The sequence below is a fragment of the Melanotaenia boesemani genome, chromosome 6 (genome assembly GCF_017639745.1).
Source record: "Melanotaenia boesemani isolate fMelBoe1 chromosome 6, fMelBoe1.pri, whole genome shotgun sequence".
NCBI classification, from domain to species: domain Eukaryota; kingdom Metazoa; phylum Chordata; class Actinopteri; order Atheriniformes; family Melanotaeniidae; genus Melanotaenia; species Melanotaenia boesemani.
Genome location: NC_055687.1, coordinates 16956508 through 16978427, shown reverse-complemented (window position 1 = coordinate 16978427; position 21920 = coordinate 16956508). Strand labels below are relative to the sequence as shown.

At 38.3% G+C, this 21920-nt stretch overlaps 2 protein-coding genes across 5 annotated transcripts; one reads left to right on the top strand and one right to left on the bottom strand.

Annotated features, from left to right (window-relative positions):
* Positions 1-121: 121 nt before the first annotated feature.
* foxj2 (forkhead box J2) lies at positions 122-5286 on the top strand. 3 transcript variants are annotated; one of them, XM_041986953.1, is made up of 10 exons: positions 122-395; positions 697-1062; positions 1195-1269; positions 1371-1460; positions 2092-2250; positions 2324-2828; positions 2909-3067; positions 3185-3283; positions 3659-3994; positions 4398-5286. In XM_041986953.1, exons 2-10 carry the CDS (start codon positions 733-735, stop codon positions 4508-4510), a joined length of 1866 nt encoding a protein of 621 aa, XP_041842887.1. In that variant the 5' UTR covers positions 122-395; positions 697-732; the 3' UTR covers positions 4511-5286. The 3 variants fall into 3 exon arrangements, with proteins under 3 accessions (XP_041842887.1, XP_041842886.1, XP_041842883.1); XM_041986952.1 differs by having other exon boundaries at positions 3182-3283; positions 4401-5286; XM_041986949.1 differs by having other exon boundaries at positions 124-395; positions 3182-3283.
* An 851-nt stretch (positions 5287-6137) lies between these two features.
* Positions 6138-20817, bottom strand: epn1a (epsin 1a). Of its 2 annotated transcripts, XM_041986947.1 has the most exons (14): positions 20727-20817; positions 19918-19995; positions 15353-15515; positions 14968-15069; positions 14291-14449; positions 12309-12437; positions 11867-11987; positions 11625-11782; positions 11375-11446; positions 10222-10305; positions 8390-8669; positions 7600-7764; positions 7124-7366; positions 6138-6689 (listed from the first exon to the last, which is right to left on the bottom strand). In XM_041986947.1, the coding sequence occupies exons 4-14, from the start codon at positions 15034-15036 to the stop codon at positions 6223-6225; spliced, it is 1947 nt and encodes a 648-aa protein (XP_041842881.1). In that variant the 5' UTR covers positions 15037-15069; positions 15353-15515; positions 19918-19995; positions 20727-20817; the 3' UTR covers positions 6138-6222. The 2 variants fall into 2 exon arrangements, with proteins under 2 accessions (XP_041842881.1, XP_041842882.1); XM_041986948.1 differs by lacking the exon at positions 11375-11446.
* Between the last annotated feature and the right edge of the window lie 1103 nt (positions 20818-21920).

Genomic DNA, 21920 nt, shown 5'->3' with positions numbered 1-21920 from the left:
TTCACAAGGCTTTCTCAATGACAATCTAATGGGCTGAGACTCTTGAGGAGGTGGTACCAGCTCCCAGAGGCGGGTGCAGAGTGATGTCACACGGGGGAGGAGTGAATGACGTCTTTCTGGTAAAAACAGAAAGGGAGGGGAAGGATAAAAGGAGGGAGAGAAAAAGGAAGCGCTCCGATAAGTATTTTTTTTGTGTGTGTATATATATTTCTTCAAAGTTAAATAAGCTTTTACAAGCTGAAGGTGGGATCGGAAGTCTTGAAGGGATCAGCTTGCTAAAGAGTGAGATGTAAAGAGAAGGACCGACACCAGTTTGACAGCAGTTGCCCCCAGCTGATGGAAACATAAAATATTAAGACTTTTCCAGGCCTTAGGCCTCGATTGACCACAGAGAGGTAAGCAAGTTACTATTCTTCCTCAAAAAATAGTAAATATGGGTGGAGGTGGCACACTTACATGTCAACATTTTCAGGCCATGTCTTTGCTTTTGAATGGAAAGTTTCCAACGCAGCACAAAGTGTTGGTGTTTTGTAGCTGACGCTGGTTGGAAGTACAGGAACAGAACAGTTGACTATCTCATTACAGGCAGAGAGGGAGTCTCCTGTGGGACTGCTTAGTTTATGTATCTCTTATGACCCATGTGAATAAAAAGTAAAAGGACATGGTGATCCAGTGCTTCCTCTTCTGATCCTTCAGATCTTGGACAGAGAAAAAGAAGAACAAGAAAAAGCAATGTCCTCTGACTTGGACTCCAGTCTCACCAGTATTGACTGGTTGCCCAAACTGGGAATCAGCAGCCTACGCTCAGGCAAAGAGAGAGGAGGAGGAGGAGGAGGGGAGAAGGACAGAAGGAGAGACAGAGGGAAGGAGAAAGGAGACTTCATACCCTCAGTGCCGAGCCCCTCTGCCTCCAATTCCAAAGGGAAACCCCCCCATAGCTATGCCACTCTTATTGCCATGGCAATAGCAGATGCACCTGAGAGGAAGCTGAGTTTGAATGACATCTACACCTGGATCAGTAACACTTTCCCCTACTACAGCCGAGCAGGCCGCGGATGGAAGGCAAGCATTACTGTCCACACACTACCACTGTTGGAGACTAGTAACATGTCATCAAATAAAAAATGTAAATCCGTTATTACATGTTTATTATTTTCTAACTGCTACAGCACTGACCCTTTTAACTTTTAACAGAACTCCATCAGACATAATCTGTCCCTGAACAAATGCTTCAGGAAAGTTCCTCGACCACAGAATGACCCCGGCAAGGTGAGCTGTTTTAATGTTATGATACTGAAACTATACATTTGCTGTTGTTGGATTTTGCATCACACAAGCTAGACTGCTAGAACCTTCTCCTGTATTTCTAGGGCTCCTATTGGACAATGGATGGACCTGCAGTTATGACTCCAGTTAGGCCACCTAAACGTCCCTATCCAGAGGAAGAGGAGGAAGAGGATGTACGTCTTTTTTTTTTCTTTCTTTCTTTTTTTTTTTACTGACTCCTTTGTTAAAGAAATGTTTTGATGGTGCTGATGATGAATTCCAGATATTAGAACCACAGCTGAATTATTTATCAATAACCATTTTTACAGTGTGGCAAATTGATAATCATTTATTTTTCCATTTATTATATTTTTTTATGGGATACTTTTTTTATGATGAAATACATTATTAACTACCATCTTTACCAGGCTGTTTCTGACAGGTGAAATCAGCTTTAATGGCAGGTTTTTTGGCATCTGATACTCATTTAGCAATGCTTATTATTCTTCAGACATTTTATGATCCTGATATTTATTTATAGTCAGTTTACAGAAAGAAAAGTTAATTTCTGTGGCTACTTTCTGTGGCAGAAATAGTCATTATGAAAACAGGTTTTGTGGATTAGTCACCATCCAATACTTTGTATTCAGAGCAGAGAAGGGTGTAGCAAAACATGAGCACAGAATAAATTTTCTGTTGTCGTAATTTTCTTTGTTTTGCTCTGTATTTTGGCTGAACCAGTCCTTTAGCTTAAGTAGTAATGCTACATTCCTGCTGGATTTCTGTACTTCATCCACTGTAAATAGCTCTACTTTGCTGTTGCAGTTTCTTCAACCAGTTCAGACACAGGCAGCTAGAGGACCCTCACCTCAACACATGCAATCAGCTCCTCAGACAGACCTCCAGCTAATGAACTCTTCTCCACCCGGACCCATCCAGCAGCAATCACCCCACTCTGCCTCCCTCTCTCCTCCCCCACGCAAGGTAAACCTATTCTCTTCCTTCTCGTATTACAGCTGTGTCCATTGGGTGTAACATAATTTCTTTATCTTCACAGCAACCCTCACCCTACTTGCCAGCCCATGCCTCCAGTCTCCCTCCCTCTCATTTATCTGTCTCCCAAACGGCTGGACTCCAACCTGCTGCCCCCATGTCGCCCATCGATTCATTTCCTCCTCCCCACCCACCTGACCCCACTTTTTCCATCCCCACTACTTCTGCTACAACTCATTTTGCTCCCAACATGTCTACAGCTGCTCCAGCTGCTCCTTCTTTCTCTGAGGGGGTGCTGTCCTTTCCTGGAAGTTCAGATCCCTGTACACATCCCCTTCCTGCTTCTACTTTCTCCAGCACTTGCAACTCAACACCTGTGCCTGTTTGTACCGTGTCAGGACCCAGCCACCCATCCATCCCTTCATCTATTGCTGCCCCCTCTGGTGTTTCATTAAACTCCTCCACTGAGCCCCAACTACGTTTCTCCTTTGATGAGTTGAACATACCAGACCTGTATGCATCTTTCAAGTCTCTCTTCAAGACAATGCGAGACAGGGGGAGCTCACTGTGTAAGTATTGTGAATGCAGGAGTTTTGTGAACATTAACATGACACATATAAGCATTGAGGTATTAATTTTCTTCTTGAAGCGGATGTCCCTCTCCAGGCTGTTCCAAATGACACTACCCCACTTCATACTCCAACCTTGCCACCATTGTCCCCTCATCCTGCACCCGTAGCAGCTGCACCACCTCCAGCAGCTGCTCAGACTTCACACCCTCCTGAGCCAGAGCCCATTTCACAACACAGTGAGTCTCACATGATGGAAATTACTCAGAAATGCTTTAATTGCATGGGAACCAGCAACATCTATCAGTAAGTTTTCTGCTTTTCTAAAGTTGCCTTCCTCTCTTCCACTGTAGCAGTACCGCCGGACTGGTTCAGTAACCCAGGTTCTCTGAAGGAGAGCTTCCGTATCGCCAGCAGTCTTGACTGGGCCAACATCGACCTCTCTGGACACCCAGGTTGGTGCTCTTTACCATAGTAGTTTTTTTAAAGGGTTGATTCATCCAAATAAATATTCACATTAACTGATTATTAAACTAGTATTTGATTAACTTTTATTGTTGTGGTTGTGACCTTTGAATTTTGATGCAACTGGACATTATTACTCAGACATGTTGCTCAAACCTCAAGAAGTGAAAACCCAATATATTTGAATTTTTGTTTTTTATTTGGTGGAACCGTTCCTTAAACATGACTGTCTTGTGTCAACAATTAAGCTGTTTTATGAGTAAGAAAATAAAAGCTAATAATAAAGAAATAAGTATGAAGATTAAACCTGCTGACTGGAATCATTCATGTCTGAGCTTAACAGCGTCTTTGTTTTCTATTTCCAGACCTGCTGGAGAGCATGCGACAAGCGGAGCTCTGCGACTGGGCCCTGGACCCGGCGCTCTTCACTTCCCTCTGTGACTCTTTAAACCGCTTCTTTTTTCAGAAAGGAATGATCACCCCTGGCAATAACTCATTTTCCCCCGCTTCATCTCATAGCCAAGCACCACCATTCACTTTTACTCCGCCTCCTACCCTGTCCAGCCTCACCCACCCCTCACCCCTTCCCTACACTCCTATGGTTCCTCCCATCAACGGGGCACAGCCACCCCAGAAGTCTCAGCACATGCAAGGATTGGGTCTTCAGAGGCCACAGCTGACAATACCTGAAAACACGACAGGTAAGAAAACACACTGTACTTAAAAAATGTTTTTCAGATTCATGGTAAATTAATTTAGTAAAGAACACATTTTAATTAAATTACGGTCACAGCTACAATCAGCGAGATATTTTATTGAAGTGAAAAATATAAAGGAAAACATCACAGCTGGTGTGAGGTTCAACACAATTGTTCTTCCTATCCCTGCAGTTGTGTAAAGAAACTGCACATGAAGCTGAAAGCAAAATATTTTATTATTAAATAAGTGTTTAAAAGAGATCTTTTCATATGAGCATGACTAGACCTTGGATACAGCTGAAAGGTTATTTCCTAAAATGGTGCTGCAGTTAAGATTATAAAAAGAACTTAATTCTAACCAGTTCAAAGGTTTCCACTTAGCTTATGTTCCTCTTCTATGTCTTAGCTGGGATCCAGCCTCAAATGGTGGCTCCACGACAGCGTCCTCCACTGAAGAGTCTGCACAGCAACAGTGAGGAGATCCAGGATGACTTTGACTGGGATTCTCTGATAGTCTGACCCTCACTGCTTCAGTGGAGAAAAATGAGAAATGTCCCACAAAAATCTTCACTGCCAGTTTTGCAAAGACTGCTTTCCATTTCGCCTTCCCATATCCCCAAGAGAAAGGCTGGTTTCAAATTCATTACGTGACTGAATCATGAAATTTGCTATTTAAGTTTTTTTTTTCTTCTCTCATATTATTCAAATTCATATGCGCCAATATAATTTAGCTCAGTTCATGCAGATAATTGGCAGGGTTTAACTTGTCTGTTGGACAGTATGATTAACATTGTTATAAAGGATAAAATATCAACTTATTCTTTTCCAAACAAGAAAGCATGAAAGTCAAACACCCATCTTGTGTTTTTGTTTTATTTCATAAATTTCTTGATTTTTTTCTTCATTTTGCTTCTCAAATGTGAATGTTCACAGTTGACACCACACAAAATTCAATCTTACCCGATAAGAGATCTTTTTCTTGATATAAAATAATAAATTCATCAAACTAAATTAAAAGAACAGCATGGAGCATGTTTTCAAGTCCCTGTTTTGTCTCCTTCCATTCATTGAAATATAATAGTCTTTTTTAAAGAAGCAACAGTAGCGCTCCCTCTCAAAAAAAAAAAAATGGGGAGGAAACACAAGGACAGTGTTGTTCTGGGATCCCATATGAAATGTGTGATTTAGAATAAAAATAGCCTCTGATTGACAAAAAAAGTGAAATATGCAGAAAAACGTGACTATTACAATACCTCATTTGAAACCCCAAGATTACATAATACAAGTGACTACTTTAAAAAAAAAAAGAAGTAATTTCTTCCTTTCTGAGTCACTGAAAAAGGAACAGATACTGGTACATATACACAAACAAGCATTAACACACTCACAAATAAGCATTTGTGTTCTCATTCTCTCTCTCATACACACACACACACATTCAATAGACATATCCCCCCCCCATATCAGATCACAGATGTCAAGAGCTCAAGTTTTCTACAATAGTTAGGAAATAAAATGGAAAAAAACTATCTGATTTAAATGGCATCATTGCAGGACTTTCTTTGTTTATTTGTTCCAAATGTAGGAAAAAACATAAATTACACTTAAATTAAATTAAAAGTGAAACAGTTGAAACAATTTGACCACATTGTGCCTGAAATGTTAATGCAGGTTTTCAGTCCATATTTCAGTCTGGAGTTCCATTAATAATTATCCTTCATGCACTCATTTCAGTGATTCAGTGTTTGTCTTCATTCTAAGAGAAAAGAGGAAGAGGCAGGTACAACAGTTTCTCTGTTCAGTTTGTTAGTGGCTGGGTGACCTCTCCCTCTGCTCTCACATGTGCAGTAGTATAAGAATAGAGTGACACTACTGAAAAAAACTACCTGCTCTCACAAACTTACCTTCATGACAGGACTGGAGAGAAAAAGAAAGAAAGAAAAAAACAAAGTATGATACATAAGTGGATTAAAACAAAATAAATAGATCTGTATTTCCCACCACAAAATATCCCATTTTGAAATGAAAAGACTTAAATGTGGAAAATAAATCATAATGAAATAATGCTCTTGAAGGAAAATAACATAAATTTAGATTTTTTTTTCCTTTAATTATACGGATGTTGACATTTTTCTTTGTGGACAACTTGCGTTGAAGGGGGAGATGAATGAAGGGGGCAGCAGGTACGACAGAGGAGGCAGAAAGGTGAACAAAGTAGTGGTGACACTTCCTCAAAGTAGAAAAGGATTGGTGCTCGCTCCTGTTGTTCCTCCACCTCCCATTGATCCTCCTGCTCCCATAACCCCACCTGCTCCTGTGGGCCCACCCAAAATCAGCTGAGGAGGCGGCGCGCTTCCCGGCCCCAACATGACAGAGCCTGGAGGTGCCATAGGGGAGAGCCCACCAAAGGGCATTCCCATGGGGCTGGCCTGCATCATGCTTTGGCCCAATCCCGGAGCCCCCATTCCCACACTCAAAGGCCCCATGCCCATTCCTGGTTGCATCATGCCCAGCATGGGATTGGGAGGCACAGGGCTGGTACGCAGGCCACTCAGGCCCAGTGATGTGGGCTGGGGTGAGATGGAGGTCATGGTAGGAGCAACGCCAAAGGGGTTAGAGGAGGCAGGTGTTGGAGAAACACCTCGACTGGAAATGGTGCTGCCTGGAGTCATGGCCATACCAGGAGCAGGAGATGAGCCTGTGAAAAAAAATAAATAAATAAAAATTCACGTATAATTATTTATTTAACATTTACAATAATATCACAACTCAATGTCTATGACAATACATGACAGTGAAATAAATAAAACCCAAATAAAAAGATTAGAGCTTAAAAAAAAACAAACTTCAACTGTTATTTCAACATCAAATCAAAACTTAAAGGTCGATCCAATGTCAAAGCACATAAAGCTCTTAGTAAACAACATAAAAGCACATTTTCACTAGAGTCAGGTTTACATAATTTTTTTAAATAGATGTAAGAGTGTTATGTATATATTCATAAATGTACTCTTAGTACAACAAGAGTAGATTTAGCTCATAAAATGGCCCAAGTTAAAAAGTTTCCAGTGGCGGCAGTTACTTGTAGGGCTGCAGGAAATGCTGAACTAATGAAGTGCAGCTGTGTCTAACCTGTGTTCTGAAGGAAGGGGTTGTGTGCTGAAGAGGAAGAGATGGAAGGAGGCGGTGGCTGTTTGGGCTTGGGTTTAGATGAAACCAGAGAATCGAGGTCAACAAGCGATGCGTTGGGGCCGAGGAAGGACTCAGGAGTCTTACGAACGGGAAGTGAAGAACCGAGAGAAGACATGTCAAAGGGCACCGGTGAGCCTGTGCTGTCACCGCCTGTTGTTGAAGAACCTCGCCGCTCTGGATCTCCTATGAGGTGAACATAAGTGAGACAAGGGAAACAGGTACAGTGAAACATATATTGAATGACAAGGAAACAGAAAAAAATGTAGAACTACAAACTCATACATACTGCAGGATGATGGATGTAAGACAACTGTTTTGTTCATGCAACTGAAAGTCTGTGTATAAAATATGTACGTCTATCTGAAAGCGTTTACCAGCATCTCTGTTAGTTCATGTAGCTTTACGAGTCAATGTACCTGTGCCATTAGTGTGTTTGGCGGTGCCACTCCAGATGTCGGAGGTGATAGGGTCAGAGGCAGGGACAGGCCCGTCCCTTGCCCAGGGGTCTACTGGCCCCCCAGAGGAGGATGTGCTGGGTGGTACTGGGGAGCCCCAGGGGTCAGCACTGGGGGGGGTCACAGCTACAGGGCAGGGGAGGAGATGCAGGGGAGGGGAGGATTAACACAACAAACACCTTAATGGTACAACGCACAATAAGGAAGGAGCAGGAAGCTGGGCTGGGTTCCACCAGTGGCATTTCTCTCTCCTTAACCTCTCCAATGCTACTAACTTTTACAAGTTTAGAGGAGTTTGTGCCTCTTCATCACATTATTTTAAACAACTGAAGCTCAGTAGGGGTAAAGGAGAGATAACAAAAAGCAACCTCATACATTAAAAAATAAAGGCATAATAGGGTAAGAGAAGAGACAGCTCTGGTTGAGACACAGCCAGTCCTGAGTAGAAACAAGAGGATAAAAATCCCTGGTTTAGACACAGAGGGAGAATGGATTTAGCATGCTTGCTTTCCTCATTACAAACTGAAAGCATGGACGAGAAGATCACATACGATAGTATGACGACATGAATGAAAATGAATTAAAACAGTTCTAAAGACAGGAAATGGAACTGTGGAATGACAAGGAGCAAAGGTCGAGGAATTCACATCCTCTTTCATTCAGCGTCGCAGTTCTGTTTCAATACTCGGTGATGAGTACAGACTCACCCACCTGATCAGCTACAGAGTTCGCACATGTTGTGGCAGCTTACCTGAGCTTCCCCAGGGGTCGACGTTGTTTACTCTGTTGGCTGTCTCTCCCCAGGGGTCCGGAGGAGGAGCTATAGTGGGTGGGGCTCCCCCACCCCATGGGTCAGAGCTTGTAGGGGATGTAGGTGATGCTACTCCCCATGGATCTGTGGCTGCTGTCCCCCATGGGCCAGAGGCAACAGGAACAGAAACTGTGGGTGGAGGTGAAGGGCCAGCAGAGCCTGCAGTGGCAGTAGAGGTGGCCCCCCAGGGGTCCACAGCACTGAGCTCCATCAAAGCACTCTGCAAGAGAACAGATTCATTAAGGATCTGCAGCTGTTTGTGTTATAAAAGAGAAAATACACAAAATTTTAAAGAGGTTCAAAAGGCCTTACAGTCTGTACACAGCTGTTTAGTCACATACACTCCTTTTGTAAAGGTCAGTTGCAAAAATTACTAATACCCTTTTGTGATCAAGGTAGTTCCAGAAACAACGTTTAGCCAGAACAGCAGAGGTTTTTGGTGGTCAAGAAACAAGAAGTGTTTGGAGGAGGGGGAATTATTGTGACCAAGAGGAACAAGTGAAACTCTGTGTACTAAACAAAAAGCATGCGGCATCTAGTCTGCCTGATCTAAAAAATAAACTAAAACAGCATCACAATAGATGGCATAATGAAGTAGCAATGTTATGGCAATAAGGTCGTTATTCATTTAATTATTACAACAGGATTTATAAATGCCAGCTGGCAAGTACAATCGATTTTCTTATGATTCATTTCAAAGAAATAATAATTATTTTACGATTATCATGTCAATCCCCCCTAACACTATAAATGTTTAAAATCACATGAACACTCCTGTTGAACTTTAACTTGTAATTAGGACTGTCAAAATTATTGTGTGAATACAAAGAGCACATTTTTTTTGTTTGTTTTTAACACGTAAACAACAAAGTTATTACACAGGCCATATTTAAAAATTGGAATTTGGCTTCATCTTGGCAAGAGAAGCTTATTTTGGGCATGCAAGTGCATTGTCACAGAGGTGAACAGAATCCACCAACCCCAGTTTATCTTCTTTATTTATGGAGATTCTGGCACTTTTCAAGCCTTGCATTTAGAGGATGGCTTCAGGATGACCTATTTGAAATATCAAATAACTTTGTTTTTAGTTCCATGCGCAAGTTGTGCTGATCTATCATAATGGTTCAGACAAGATCTTCTATGAAAGTGATGATATTGAAGAATCTTTACGATTAACATTTATACAACATTTAATTGTGAAATTAAGCAATCAGGACATCCCTACTAGTGAGACTACCAAAACAAAAAACAAACTGACTGAGCTAATGAGCAACATGAAGAAGCTAAAACACCAGCTTACAGTTAACATTTGTAATATGTATGTTCCATTATTTAAAGCATATCAAAACAGAAATCCTTATATAATAACAGTTCTCACAATGTGTCAAAAAATGCATACATCAGCCCAAAAATGTTTGTGTTAAACATAATGGTGAACTGGAAAAATGGTTTAGTGCTGGACCTAATTATCTGAAAAGTTTGAACAGCACGTTATTTATTTACTTACTGTGCAATGTAGACAAATTCTCTGAAAGGTAGATTATTTGTCACATCGAGGTTCAGGCACTGACTACCAAACCTGTTACTGTGGCCACATGCAATTCAGACTTGGCCTTTTTAAAGAGATTCTTAAATACAAGTTGCTGTAGACCAGCTTCTTTATCAATCTCACCATCTAATTATCCACACAAGAGACGTGGTGAGAAAAATGGATGCAGCTAAACTAGGCACAATCATGAAAGTAAGAAATAATACAATGACATTTTACACACCTCCTCTGGTTTAGGTTTCTCCCTCTTGCTCTCCTCAATGGCCATCTGCAGTCTCAGGTCATCACCTCTGCGCAGTCTTTCCTCCTGCCAGACACACATACAGGTGTCAGAAGACACACAACCCCAGAAAGCACACACCACAGGCACAGACTTGGATTAGTTTACAACTGAAGGAAAAAAAAAATTGTGATTTGGTCAATATGTGAACTGAAATTTTAACCTTTAATCATAACAGTCAGCAGATAATTAACAGCAATCAACCAGTCACTTAACTGTCCAATATTTCAGCAAATTAGAAGATAAATCCTGAATTAGCTTGCATATTTTTTTGCAGTTTATAAACAAAACAAGCCCAATCTGAACTGCTGTCATACGGCTGCTTAAAGTAAACCTGAGAACTGTACACTGCTAAGGTAAAAGGTCATTGACAAGGCGGGAGCAGCAGCACTGCAATGAGAATATTTTAAATGCCGTCTGGTTCTGCTTGTGCTTCACTTGCTCACAATGTTCAAGCTTTAAAATTAGTACCAGTCAAGTGGCTGGATAAAGTGGAGCTTCTTTATCATTTAGCTAATCCGTTAGCTATCATAACTTTTGTGGAAATGTATTGACTGTCATGTAATCAATTCCAAATTTGAAATAGTTATAAACGTTATAAAGTTATAAAGCAGGAAACAGAAGTAAGACAGTATTTAAAATCAAGACCACACTTCAATGCATGCTATCTGAGAGAGCAATGGAAGGAAAGAATAATTAATACTTACAAGGCACTCATTGCTTTTATCAATCAATTACGGTAAATGTTTGCCAATGCCATGCAAATTCAAGAGTTAAATTACAGTTGATCAATTCTTTGGGTTCTTACTTGTAACACATCTTGACAAGGATTTGAAAAGTGTCTTTCCACACTTTTTGTGAGTGCAAGCGCTATAAAAGAATCTCCCATTGTACAGGAAACTCAATTATCTTAACACAATTACACATTTGCATCAGACTGCAGTATATTCGGGAAAATGACAGGAAAAATATGATCAGAAATTAATTCTCTTGATTGATCAATACAGCGTATGTGCCTGAGAAATTCCAACTGACAGAAAGACAGATAGATTTTGAGTGGCTTTCCAGTCAGCTGAACACACTCTCTACCCCTGACCTTTTGGTGCATCTCTTTGCTGAGTGTGATTGCATAGTGGAGCTCTGCATCCTCCAGTGGGTCCGCGCTAGTCTGGGGGAGGTTTGTGGTTAAATGATGAGAGCAAAACTAGGTGTATTTGCAGTAGTGAAAATATCTGTAATATGCCTCTGTAACACTGCTGCTGTATTATATAGGATCTGAAAATTTAGCTAAAGTAAAGTGGACAGTGAACTAGTACTGATGACCTAGATAAGCCACTTTGTGTTACCTGCTCTGCCTCTTCTTTACTCATTGCCAAAGCCAGCTGAAGCTGCAGGTCCTCCTCTCCAGAGCTTTGTGGCCAAGCCTGCTCAGGGTCTGCCCCTCCAGAGTGTGAGCCCAATGATAAGCTGCCTCCCAGGCTAGGCGCTGAGGGGGCAGAGGAGGCTGGAGTAGAGACAAATATGTATGGTTGAGTTTAAATACCCTTATAAGTCACTGATTTATCTCTGTTTAAAGTGGAGATCTCACCACTGCTGGTCTGTGCCATTTTCTCTTTGGTTTTGAGGGCGTGGATCCTCTCCTCTCTTAGTTTCTCTTCATCTTTCAACAGTGTCACTAACTGTTTAGCTTTCTCTCGTACATTCAGACCCTGAAAATATAAAAGTTTAAACAAAACTACTGGGTGCAAATGGATGACCAGTTTTAACATATAATAAATATATAATGTTTTATTGAGTACAATTAGTTACAATTCATAAGTAATTGTTAATGTGAAAACTTACGTTAAATATGTACATTTTACTTATCAAAAGTCAACAACTGGTTTTGTGCAAGATGCCAGAGAAATATTCTCAAACATCCCTGAATTAACTGCAACCAACTGTTGGACAAAGTGTGCTTGCATTGAACATAACTAGCTAAACATTTACGCTTTCCTTTCAGCTTTGTGTGTGTGGATGTGATTGTGTACCTGGTCTTTGCCATCTCTGTCTATGTACTGAAAATCCTTGAGGGTCTGGACTGCGTATATGTTTTCTCGACACTGTTGGGCGACACGTTCTGAACCAGTCTTTATAAGGTATTCCATAAGAGTCATAGCCTAAAGAAAAAAAAAAATCACAACAAGCTACTATCAGAACATTGTGTAAAATTAGGTAGCAGAAAAGTAAATATTAAACATCTTGTAAATATCCTGGTAATATCGCACATCCAGTATCATCATTTAGAATAAACCGTTACATAAGGTTGACAGGCTAAAAACATTTTATACAACTTCCTGCTGATTTCAGGCACTTGAATCATCATGCTGCATCATCCCGGACTGGTTCACAGGTGCAGTGACAAGAATTTTTGCATTTAAGGCGAGACGCTACAAGTGAATAGTGTAAAATTTATTACTACATGGTATCACCATGAAACTTTCATGGTTTATTACTCACATTAAGACTTTTTTGCATTGCAAGTTTTGGATTTTTTTTTTTAATATGCAAACTAGGTTTAAAAAAATGCTAAAGTGCATATATTTCTAAGAATAAAAATTAGAATACTAATAATAACTTGAAAACCTCAATTTTAAAATGCTCTATACATCAGGCTGTGAACACAAAAATACAGACAGGAGAATAACTGGAAAGATTGGTGTCTGTAAGTGCTGCTGAAGTGGAGATTTTAGGCCCAGAGTATGGGAGAAAAAAACCATAGTTAGAAAACGGCCTTTAAAGATTTAGATAGTAAAATTCAACACATTTTTGTTCTAAAACACTATTTACAGACATCATATCCATACAAATTCATGAGAACACCAGAACATATATAACACATCAAAGCTGACAAATAGACAACACAGCATGTGTCGTAGCTTCACTGAATGCAAACTCAATAACACGTGGCACTCCTCCTGAGAAAATTTACCTTAAGAACATTTGTATTGTAAAATTTAACATGGTTTTGTTATTTAACACTATTTGTAGACATAAGATCCAATCAAATTTATAGAAACAACAATGCAGAACATCTATAAGACATCAATGCAACCATGATGATGTGATTCATTTCCTCTTGTGTTTCTGGTAACTTTTAAGAGAATTCCCAAAACTTTTCCCTTTTTTTTTTCTTTTCTTCAGGACAGAAAACCCCTAATCCTAATTCGTGGACCAAGAGAATCTGTACATTGGTGTCAAAGGTGACATCCTGTCCTGTTGCATCCTTGAGATGCCATTTGACAATGACCTCCTTCAAAAAGAGTTCACTTCAAGAGAAACCTGCTGCAAAACCTCAATTTTATTCATTGATCTCCACTCTGAGTCTTGTCCTGTTCAACTGGGGCAAATTGGTCTGTAAATCAGTTCATTTAAATGTGAAATGTGAGCTTTGTGACACTGCTGTGCTGCACACTGATCAGCTGTCACCACACTCCTGTTTTGATTGACATCGTTGTGGAGTTGAACTTGGGTACATTTCATCAGTTGATCTGTATTTACGTCATCCTGTCTCTTCCTACACATGAACGTTACTGTTGTCTTCTCATTTTAGACATTTTAAACATTTTAGACGTTTTTCTTTGTGTCACGTGACCAAAATATTGAGACAAGAAAGTGTTTACTTTTAACATTTTTTTCACATTAGTCTGAAAAAAGAAATATGGAAAAAAAAAAAATCTCAAAACTGAACAGGTGATGAAAAAAATGGGGCTTTGTCTGTTGTGTCTTGCCTTAAAAACAAAATCAGAATGAATTGCAATATTTTTAACTTAAATATATGGAGAACCATAAATACAACATATAACAATGGGAGTGATTTTGGACATAGTCCAATTTAAGAATATCACTTGTGTGTCACTGGACACACATTTTGACATTGTAACATATAACGAAAAAACACAATATACTACCAAATTTTACTGTCTTGTACACTACATAAAACTATTCCCAACTGTATCACAAACATTCATACCTTGTATACATGTCTCCAGTTCTTGCCATGGTCATTGAGCCGCTTCCACACCATGCTCATGATTTCTGAGAAGGCCACAACATTGTAGGTCAGATCTGCAATCTCTGACATGAGAGAGCTGCTGGGACCCCATGGGTCATTGGATGTCGCCTCTCTAACCTGGACAACATGAAAGAAGGGGATACATTTTTATTATTATTATTATTATTTATAATTTTGTGATTCTTGCTATGTGTTGCTGCCTTTTACGATCTCTTAATATCTGTAATGCTTTTGTTTAATGTAACACGCTTTGAATTGTCCTGTACATGAAATGTGCTGTACTAATAAGTTGCCTTGCCTTATTATTATTATTATTATTATTATTATTATTATTATTATTATTATACTAACCTCTTTGTGGTAATAGTAATTCTGAGCCAAAAACTATTCTGAGTGAAAATGCAAACTCAATGCACAAGCTAAAGAGAGGCAAAATAATGAATGGATATTGGATTTTATTGGTCAATAATGGCATTAAAAAAAGAAGAGAAAATTTAGATTACTAGAAGCTGCAAAATGTCATCTGTGCTGCAGAGATTCATGTGCTGCACTTAGGCTGTGGAAATTTGGAGAATATGGTTTAACAAAAGAGAAGAGGAAAAAAGAATAGACAGATAAGACAAGACGCAAACAACCTTGATTTCAGCTTCTGAATAGTTGTGTACGATGTTCTTTACTTGTCGCCGTAGCGATGAGGTCGACATGGCAACGGTCTGGCCGCTGAGTTTTGTTGCAATCTGAACAGATGGAGACACAGGTTTATTAAGTATTGTTAATACTAAACAGTCATAAGATGCAGCACATTTTCTAACGGTTTTAGATTAATAAGAGAACCAATAAAAGAAGGGATCAAGAAAATTAAGGGTTACTGAAGAAGTGTGCAAATACAAAGAATAAGAGGGTGGGAGACAATGGACAAAAAAAAATCTTTGAATGAAAGATGGGATCTATATCAAACATTTTTCCTAAATTATGAAACTGTTGACATCAACTGAGAAATAACTACAGTTTAATGCACACCTGTTACTCAAAGATGAAGCAGAATTAAGAGTCTCTCTTCTTGGTGTACTTTCTTCCTCTTATCTCGTCCGTCACTCATTCATGGGGTGTTGTGTCTCAGTTTGGCTGTTTTTTTCTTGTGGCAACATCGGGTCTAAAAACCACAGACATAGGGAGCTGAAAACTGTGGAGCAAGATTGAGATTGCTGATGAAAAAAGAAGGCACTGGATATAACTGTTCAAAAACAAGGCTAAATTTTATGCCACAACTCATTCCAAAATAACCATTACAGAATACAAAGCAGATATTCAGCATCAAACATCACATGATCTGTTGCTGATCCACACGTGGTTCAAATAGACACAATATATTATTTACATTCTCTATCTTGGTTATCAAACTATTTTGCTTCAGAAAAGAAGATACATTTTCCAGCAGTACCATGTAGTATAACTAGACTATTACACAAACTATACATACATAAATGTGCCTTGTATTGCCAGATTTGAACATTCTAAGTGGTAGTTTTTTCAGCAGGACCTGGTCTAATGGGGTCTGGGTCCCCAAGAAGCAGTGGATTAGCTCTTTTTGTATATCACAGATCAGAAGCTAATTTCAACAAGGTCAGGCTGCGTCTCTGAACCTTTCTTCCATCCATGCTTTTAGACAGAGTTTAAAAACTAAACGGCCTGATGTTATTTATTTTATTGTAATGATGGCATGTCATTTCAGACTGTACATATTTACACGCTTACAATTCTTCTCCGCCCCGATGTGCAAAGGTAGGTGTGTGCACCTGTCTTTGCACTTTCACCAGCGGACAGACTGAGAGCATGTGTCCAAAAATACGTAGCATAAATATCAGGTAATAACTGCTCAACTTCTGATTGGTTATGCATTTGAGAGTAAAGCAGCACTTCTCTTATAACATTGGTAGATGAACTAAACATGACAATAGTCCACATTATCTCACACATCATGTTATTTAATTGTCTCTTTTTTTCCCCTCTCTCTCTCAAAAACTGCACGCCGGAGATCCGGCACAGTGCCAGAATATTTAAGCACTGAATACTACATACAGTAGTATTGAACTAGTGCTGGGCAATAATCGATAAAATTGATTTTCTGTCTATGACGATTTATTTTTATGAAAATCTTAATTTTTTTTTCTCTTTATATGCATCGCAAATGCTCTCGTTGAACTTCAATAGTTAGCAGCGGACTCAGCCCTCCCTCTGCACCAGAACGGTGTTTGTCTGACAGCACTAACAGATATACAGTAAAGTGAGAAGTCACTCACACATGGAATTTAAATCTTGTATGATAAGGATCCAGACGGAAAGAGATTGTGGATGCAGTTGTGTTGCATATCTTTATGCAAGATATGAAGCTGTTTATTCAGTGGAAACATTTTGACATTAATTTTTTTTGCAGTCAAATAAATAAATAAATAAATAAATATTTTGCATGCAAAAACTTTCATTTTATTATTGCTTTTATTAAGTTTAATATGGTTTTAAAAAAGAAAAGGGGGGAAAAAACTCACTTAAAATTGGAAATTGGTTTTGGTTTGAAAAAAACAATCTGAGATTTTATTTTTAGGCCATACAGCTCTATACTTAACAGTCCTTCTGAAAATCAACTGAACTTTGAATTCTGCTGCCAAGGGCATGCATCTGTTTATTCAACTTTTGGTTGCCTTAGGGAGTGAGCATTTCCATAGAAATATGGATTATTTAAAACATAACAAGACAAGCAAATAGATAGTAAATAATAAATATAATGTAGATAATATGTAAAAGGTAAAGATTAAAGAGGTAAAAGTAACCTAAAAGACTAAGGCATTTTTAAAACTTACTTTAACGTAAAGTATGAAGTTATAAACTTGGTACATTATTTTCATCACATCGAGCTCTGAAATAGCTGGCATACAGGACTGAAGCATCATGCTATGAACAAGGGGTAAAGTGTAAATTGATGATACTATCTTGATGACAGATGACTGCGGAAAATATGGTCTGGCCCAATAATTTATGGGTTTAGCAAAGCCACAGTGGTGACAGTTTTAAAACAGGATAGATATCATGGACAAATACAGTTTGATGGTGGTTTAATGGAACGCAAAGCATAATTTTGTGGTGTAGTACCAGAGCCCACAGCACCTCCTAAGCACTGCTTACACAGCAGGCTGAACCATTGTTGCGGACCAGATGCATCCTTCTGTGGGTCTGGTACCACTGCTAATTTCCAAAATTTATTTGATTCATAACAGCTTGATGCGATTCGATTTCAATTAAATCTGATTTGATTCAATATTAATTCATTTATAGATATTTATGTAATAACACCATTTTTATTGAATATTAAAGATATTCTCAGATATTTTTATAAAACACTGAGCCTGTTTACATGACCATCAAAACCAGATGTCTGGGCATAATCAGATTAATGTAATAATCTGACATATCTACATGCACATCTGATATACTATATTAAAAAGATCATTGTCTACATTTACTAGTATTTACCATTATTGGATTTATATTCAGATGTATGCACGTGGTGAAGTCACTTCCTATTATTTTCAAAACATACAGTGTTCAACCGTGAAAAAAAAGAAGCAAACTCTCAGCAAAAGAGAAGCTGATTTTTGGCATATATGTGTTTTGTCACAGCTGTGAAAATAATCCAAAACTATTTATCCAACTTATTTGTGAAGTTTCTGACAGTGTTTCAGCCTTACATTTAGAATATTTATAATCTGGTGTTCAGAAACAAAGTCATTTGAAGTGCTAGCTTAAAAATCTGAAAGTGGCATTAATTTGATAAGAGGCTGATTTTGGATGGAAGCGACAGCAATCTTTAAGTTGTCACTGAACACTGTAAGTCACTGAACAGTAGGGTCACTGTTGTCATCAGAAACGGAAATGTATAAAAAAAAAAAAAAAAAAAGAAATTTCTCTCTGACTTTAATGAGTCCAATAAATCGACTTTTATAATCAAACTCTAATCTTTCACTACTGCATTTTTTTCCATCAAACAGATGCTATTACAACCTGTTCCACAAAACAATAAAGGAAAATAAAAAATCAAAAACTCTAAAATCTTATCCAGAGACTTAATCCTTCTGTTTATGTGACTCCTGTAAAAATGCAACCACAAACAGAAACAACACAAGGAACTTTGTTGTCAATAATCAACAGTTATAAATCAACCCAAACTAAACTCTGGCAGATATAAAGGATGACATTTACCCCTGTGTTGCTATTGCCATTTATGTCATGACTGCATCTCAGGGAATATAATTATCCTTCAGCCACAGAGAGTCAAATGTTCTATGCAGTCCAGTTTAAAAATATGTTAATCTCAGTGGCATCTTCAATCAGCCAGAATAAACCAGAAAACATCTCCATAGTTAATATGGGTAAAAACCCAAATACAGTGCATCCCTATTTATACTTTTAAAAAATCAGCCTGACACATAGAGTGAGGGTGTTTAGCTTTGAAGGTCAAAGAAATTGGGCATGTTGCATAGCTAAATGTAAGGCTACGATTACAAAAGTCATTCATAGACTCCTAAAGCCCTGAAACAAAGTTCAGACACACCAATTTACTATTGAATCACCACAGACTCTGATACCTTGACCTAAAAACATGACATGCACACAATCACTTCACAAGTTTAATGACACATATATACTACTCAGATAACACACCAAAAGCAAGTCACGTTACGAGCTAACTTAAAAATTACCTGTTTTATTGAATAAATATCAGTACAAACAGTTACCATAACAGACAGCTACTCCAGACAATGCATGTCGTACCAGTAACCACACTGTATTTCCCAAAATCCATTTTACTGTTGAGCAAATACAATGTTCTCAATCACTTCCAGATGGTATCTGAGGTATCTGACTTGATTGAGTTACAATCTGTGCTCATTTGTGATCCAGAACGGGCCAATTTATTTTGTTCATCAGGAGTGATTGTCAACTCAACAACTGTTTATAAAACCATTCAAGTCTGTATATCTTGATTGAATACTGACATTTTAACTTATGTTGTGGTGAATGTTTACACCTTCATTGCCTACGCCATGTCTCTGAGCAAAGTACATGCAAGTACACCTTGTACTTCAGACAAACTGCTTTTCTGGAATATGATGGCAATTGACATTAGTGGCACTCAGGTACCATGTTTAGTTATTTCTCACATCTTTTGCTGTCAATATGTTTGGTTTTTCCCCCTCTAAACATTTATCGTGATTTTGAATACTTTTTTCACAATTAGTTTAGTCCTGCCTTTACAGTTTAGATAATTTAAATGTATTAAAGCCCATCTGACAGACATTATACAATTGTAGTTTGTGTGTGCCTATTACATCTCTCTTACACCCTCCATCACTGCACAGAAATACATGCAAAAGATGAATCTTAGTGAGGTTCAAGTTAAAAGATTATGTAGATTTAGGTGATTGCAGTGGATATGATAGAATAGGAATAAACTAATGTAGAATAAAAATGTCAACGAAGTGTATGAAGGCTAAAAATAAGTTTAAGTGTTAGCGTTAAGCCTCATTTACCTTATTCCTTCAACTGCATCACTTCCGTGCAGTTGCCGTTACACAGTCCCATGTAGACAGCACCCCCACCCAGTTAACCTACCCAAAGATAAGGTTACCAACCGTTAGACAAATGCAGTATTCCTGTCACGCCTATTAAGATAGCAAGCTAACGAAATAATAGCAACCTGACAGTCTGTAAACGTTATGCAACCGTTAACCTATGCTGGGCGTTACACACTGCATAAAGTTCGGGGACATACAAGAGTGTTCAACAAGCATGCCCGTGTCACCAAGTCTGTATGGAACAGACCAACAGTAGCTGTCATCTGTTGGCTAACATTAGCCACTTAGCAAGCAACTCTCAGCCTAGCTAATAGAAACTGTTGACTAGCAGTTTGCCACCAGGGTCTAGGTAAAGTCCAAGCAAACTCTATACGGGGGTACATAAGGATATAGATTGGCGCAAATAAGCAGGCAAACTAACTTCAAACAAACAAACAAACAAACAAACAAAAAAAAAAAAAAAAAAAAACACTCCCGTCATAACACTGCATCCTTCAAGACCGGGTAGGAGGGTAAAGGTTACCTGCCAGTTTCACTGAAAAAGAAATCACTTGCTGCTCCTGGTGCTATCAGAGTAGCTATCCGCTAGCTAGCTGCTGATGCTAGTTCGCAACTAGCAATATGACTGCAAGACAGTGTGAGATGTAGTTGTCAAGGACACGTCCTGCTTCAGGATAGTGTTAAGTAAACACGCCCAAAACAAAAAATGTTAAAAATTTTTGACAGTACAAGACAATAAATTTTCAAATGAAGTGAATACTGACCCTGTTGTAAGCTTGAATGTACGAGGAGATGGCCGAATTTCCGGTTCCGTTTTCGCCTACAGGAAAGACCGCACCCCCTGTAGCTGTTTTCCTGCAATCCAAAGTAGAACATCATTAATAATTAATCAACACTTCAACACTTTGACACCAAGATTAAAGTTCTAATGACATATATATATATATATATATATATATATATATATATATATATATATATATATATATATATATATATATATATATATATATATATATATCGAGAGAGAGAGAGAGAGAGAGAGAGAGAGAGAGAGAGAGAGAGAGAGAGAGAGAGAGAGATGAAAAGCCTATTAATTGTATAGACCTAATATTTATATGCTTTAGAATGAAGAAAACGTATCCTCTTTCCTGCTATTGTAGTTTTTTTTCCTTGTAAATTTTGCACACTTTATTTTCCATGACACAAATTGATGTGACATTGATTGCGTTGAAAGTTGGAAAAGGATTTGTGAACTAACCAGGATGGCTATTATATTACTTAATGGAAGTTCCTTGTGGCACACTACGCTGTATTTTACATATAGAATATATGAATAAATTGTTCTCTCAGAGGTTAGACAGCAGCACAAATGTGCAAATGATTCAATGAAACAATATAGCAGAAGTGCTTATGAACAGCTTATCGTTGCATGTGTGGGCAGGTGTGTTAAATTTTAACGTTTAAGCTGGTGAGGTTTCTCTAAAATTTTCAAGTTGGAAAATGTGACCTTGTAGTGTATTTTTGTTGATTTTTCCAGCTGGAAACTCAGATAAAAAGGATCTTACCAAAAAAAAAAAAAAAAAAAAAAAAAAAAAACAGAAGGAAAATATGAACTGCAAACAAAATGTTCAAGCATCAGGAGCACTGTCTACAATTGGAGAAAATAAATCTATTAGGCACAGACTTTGAACTTTGTATTGATACAGACCTTTTACATAAAGCTAAAGAATATCCTTGAAAATATATCTTCATGAAAGCTCAAATTTATTTGTCCCTAAAAGCAGCACCATTGTTATGACCATGCTCAGATAGATTTTAGTCAAGAATTGGAACTAACAATTATGAAACTAATTTCAGATTATATAGTTTGTGGTTATAAAGTGTAATGTCAGGTCTTGACAGTACCATTAAAAATAAACACTCAGCAAAAAAAAGAAAAGAAAAAAAAGAAAAGA

Excerpts from the sequence above, each read along its gene's own strand:
- foxj2 (XM_041986949.1), top strand. The coding sequence starts at position 733 with ATGTCCTCTGACTTGGACTCCAGTCTCACCAGTATTGACTGGTTGCCC. Across the intron at positions 3,284-3,658 it reads CGACCTCTCTGGACACCCAG|ACCTGCTGGAGAGCATGCGA; the intron begins GTTGGTGCTCTT and ends TTCTATTTCCAG. Across the intron at positions 3,995-4,397 it reads AATACCTGAAAACACGACAG|CTGGGATCCAGCCTCAAATG; the intron begins GTAAGAAAACAC and ends TCTATGTCTTAG.
- epn1a (XM_041986947.1), bottom strand. The coding sequence starts at position 15,036 with ATGTCGACCTCATCGCTACGGCGACAAGTAAAGAACATCGTACACAAC. Across the intron at positions 11,447-11,624 it reads GTAAAGAAGAGGCAGAGCAG|ACTAGCGCGGACCCACTGGA; the intron begins GTAACACAAAGT and ends AACCTCCCCCAG. Across the intron at positions 7,367-7,599 it reads CAAACACACTAATGGCACAG|GAGATCCAGAGCGGCGAGGT; the intron begins GTACATTGACTC and ends TTCACCTCATAG.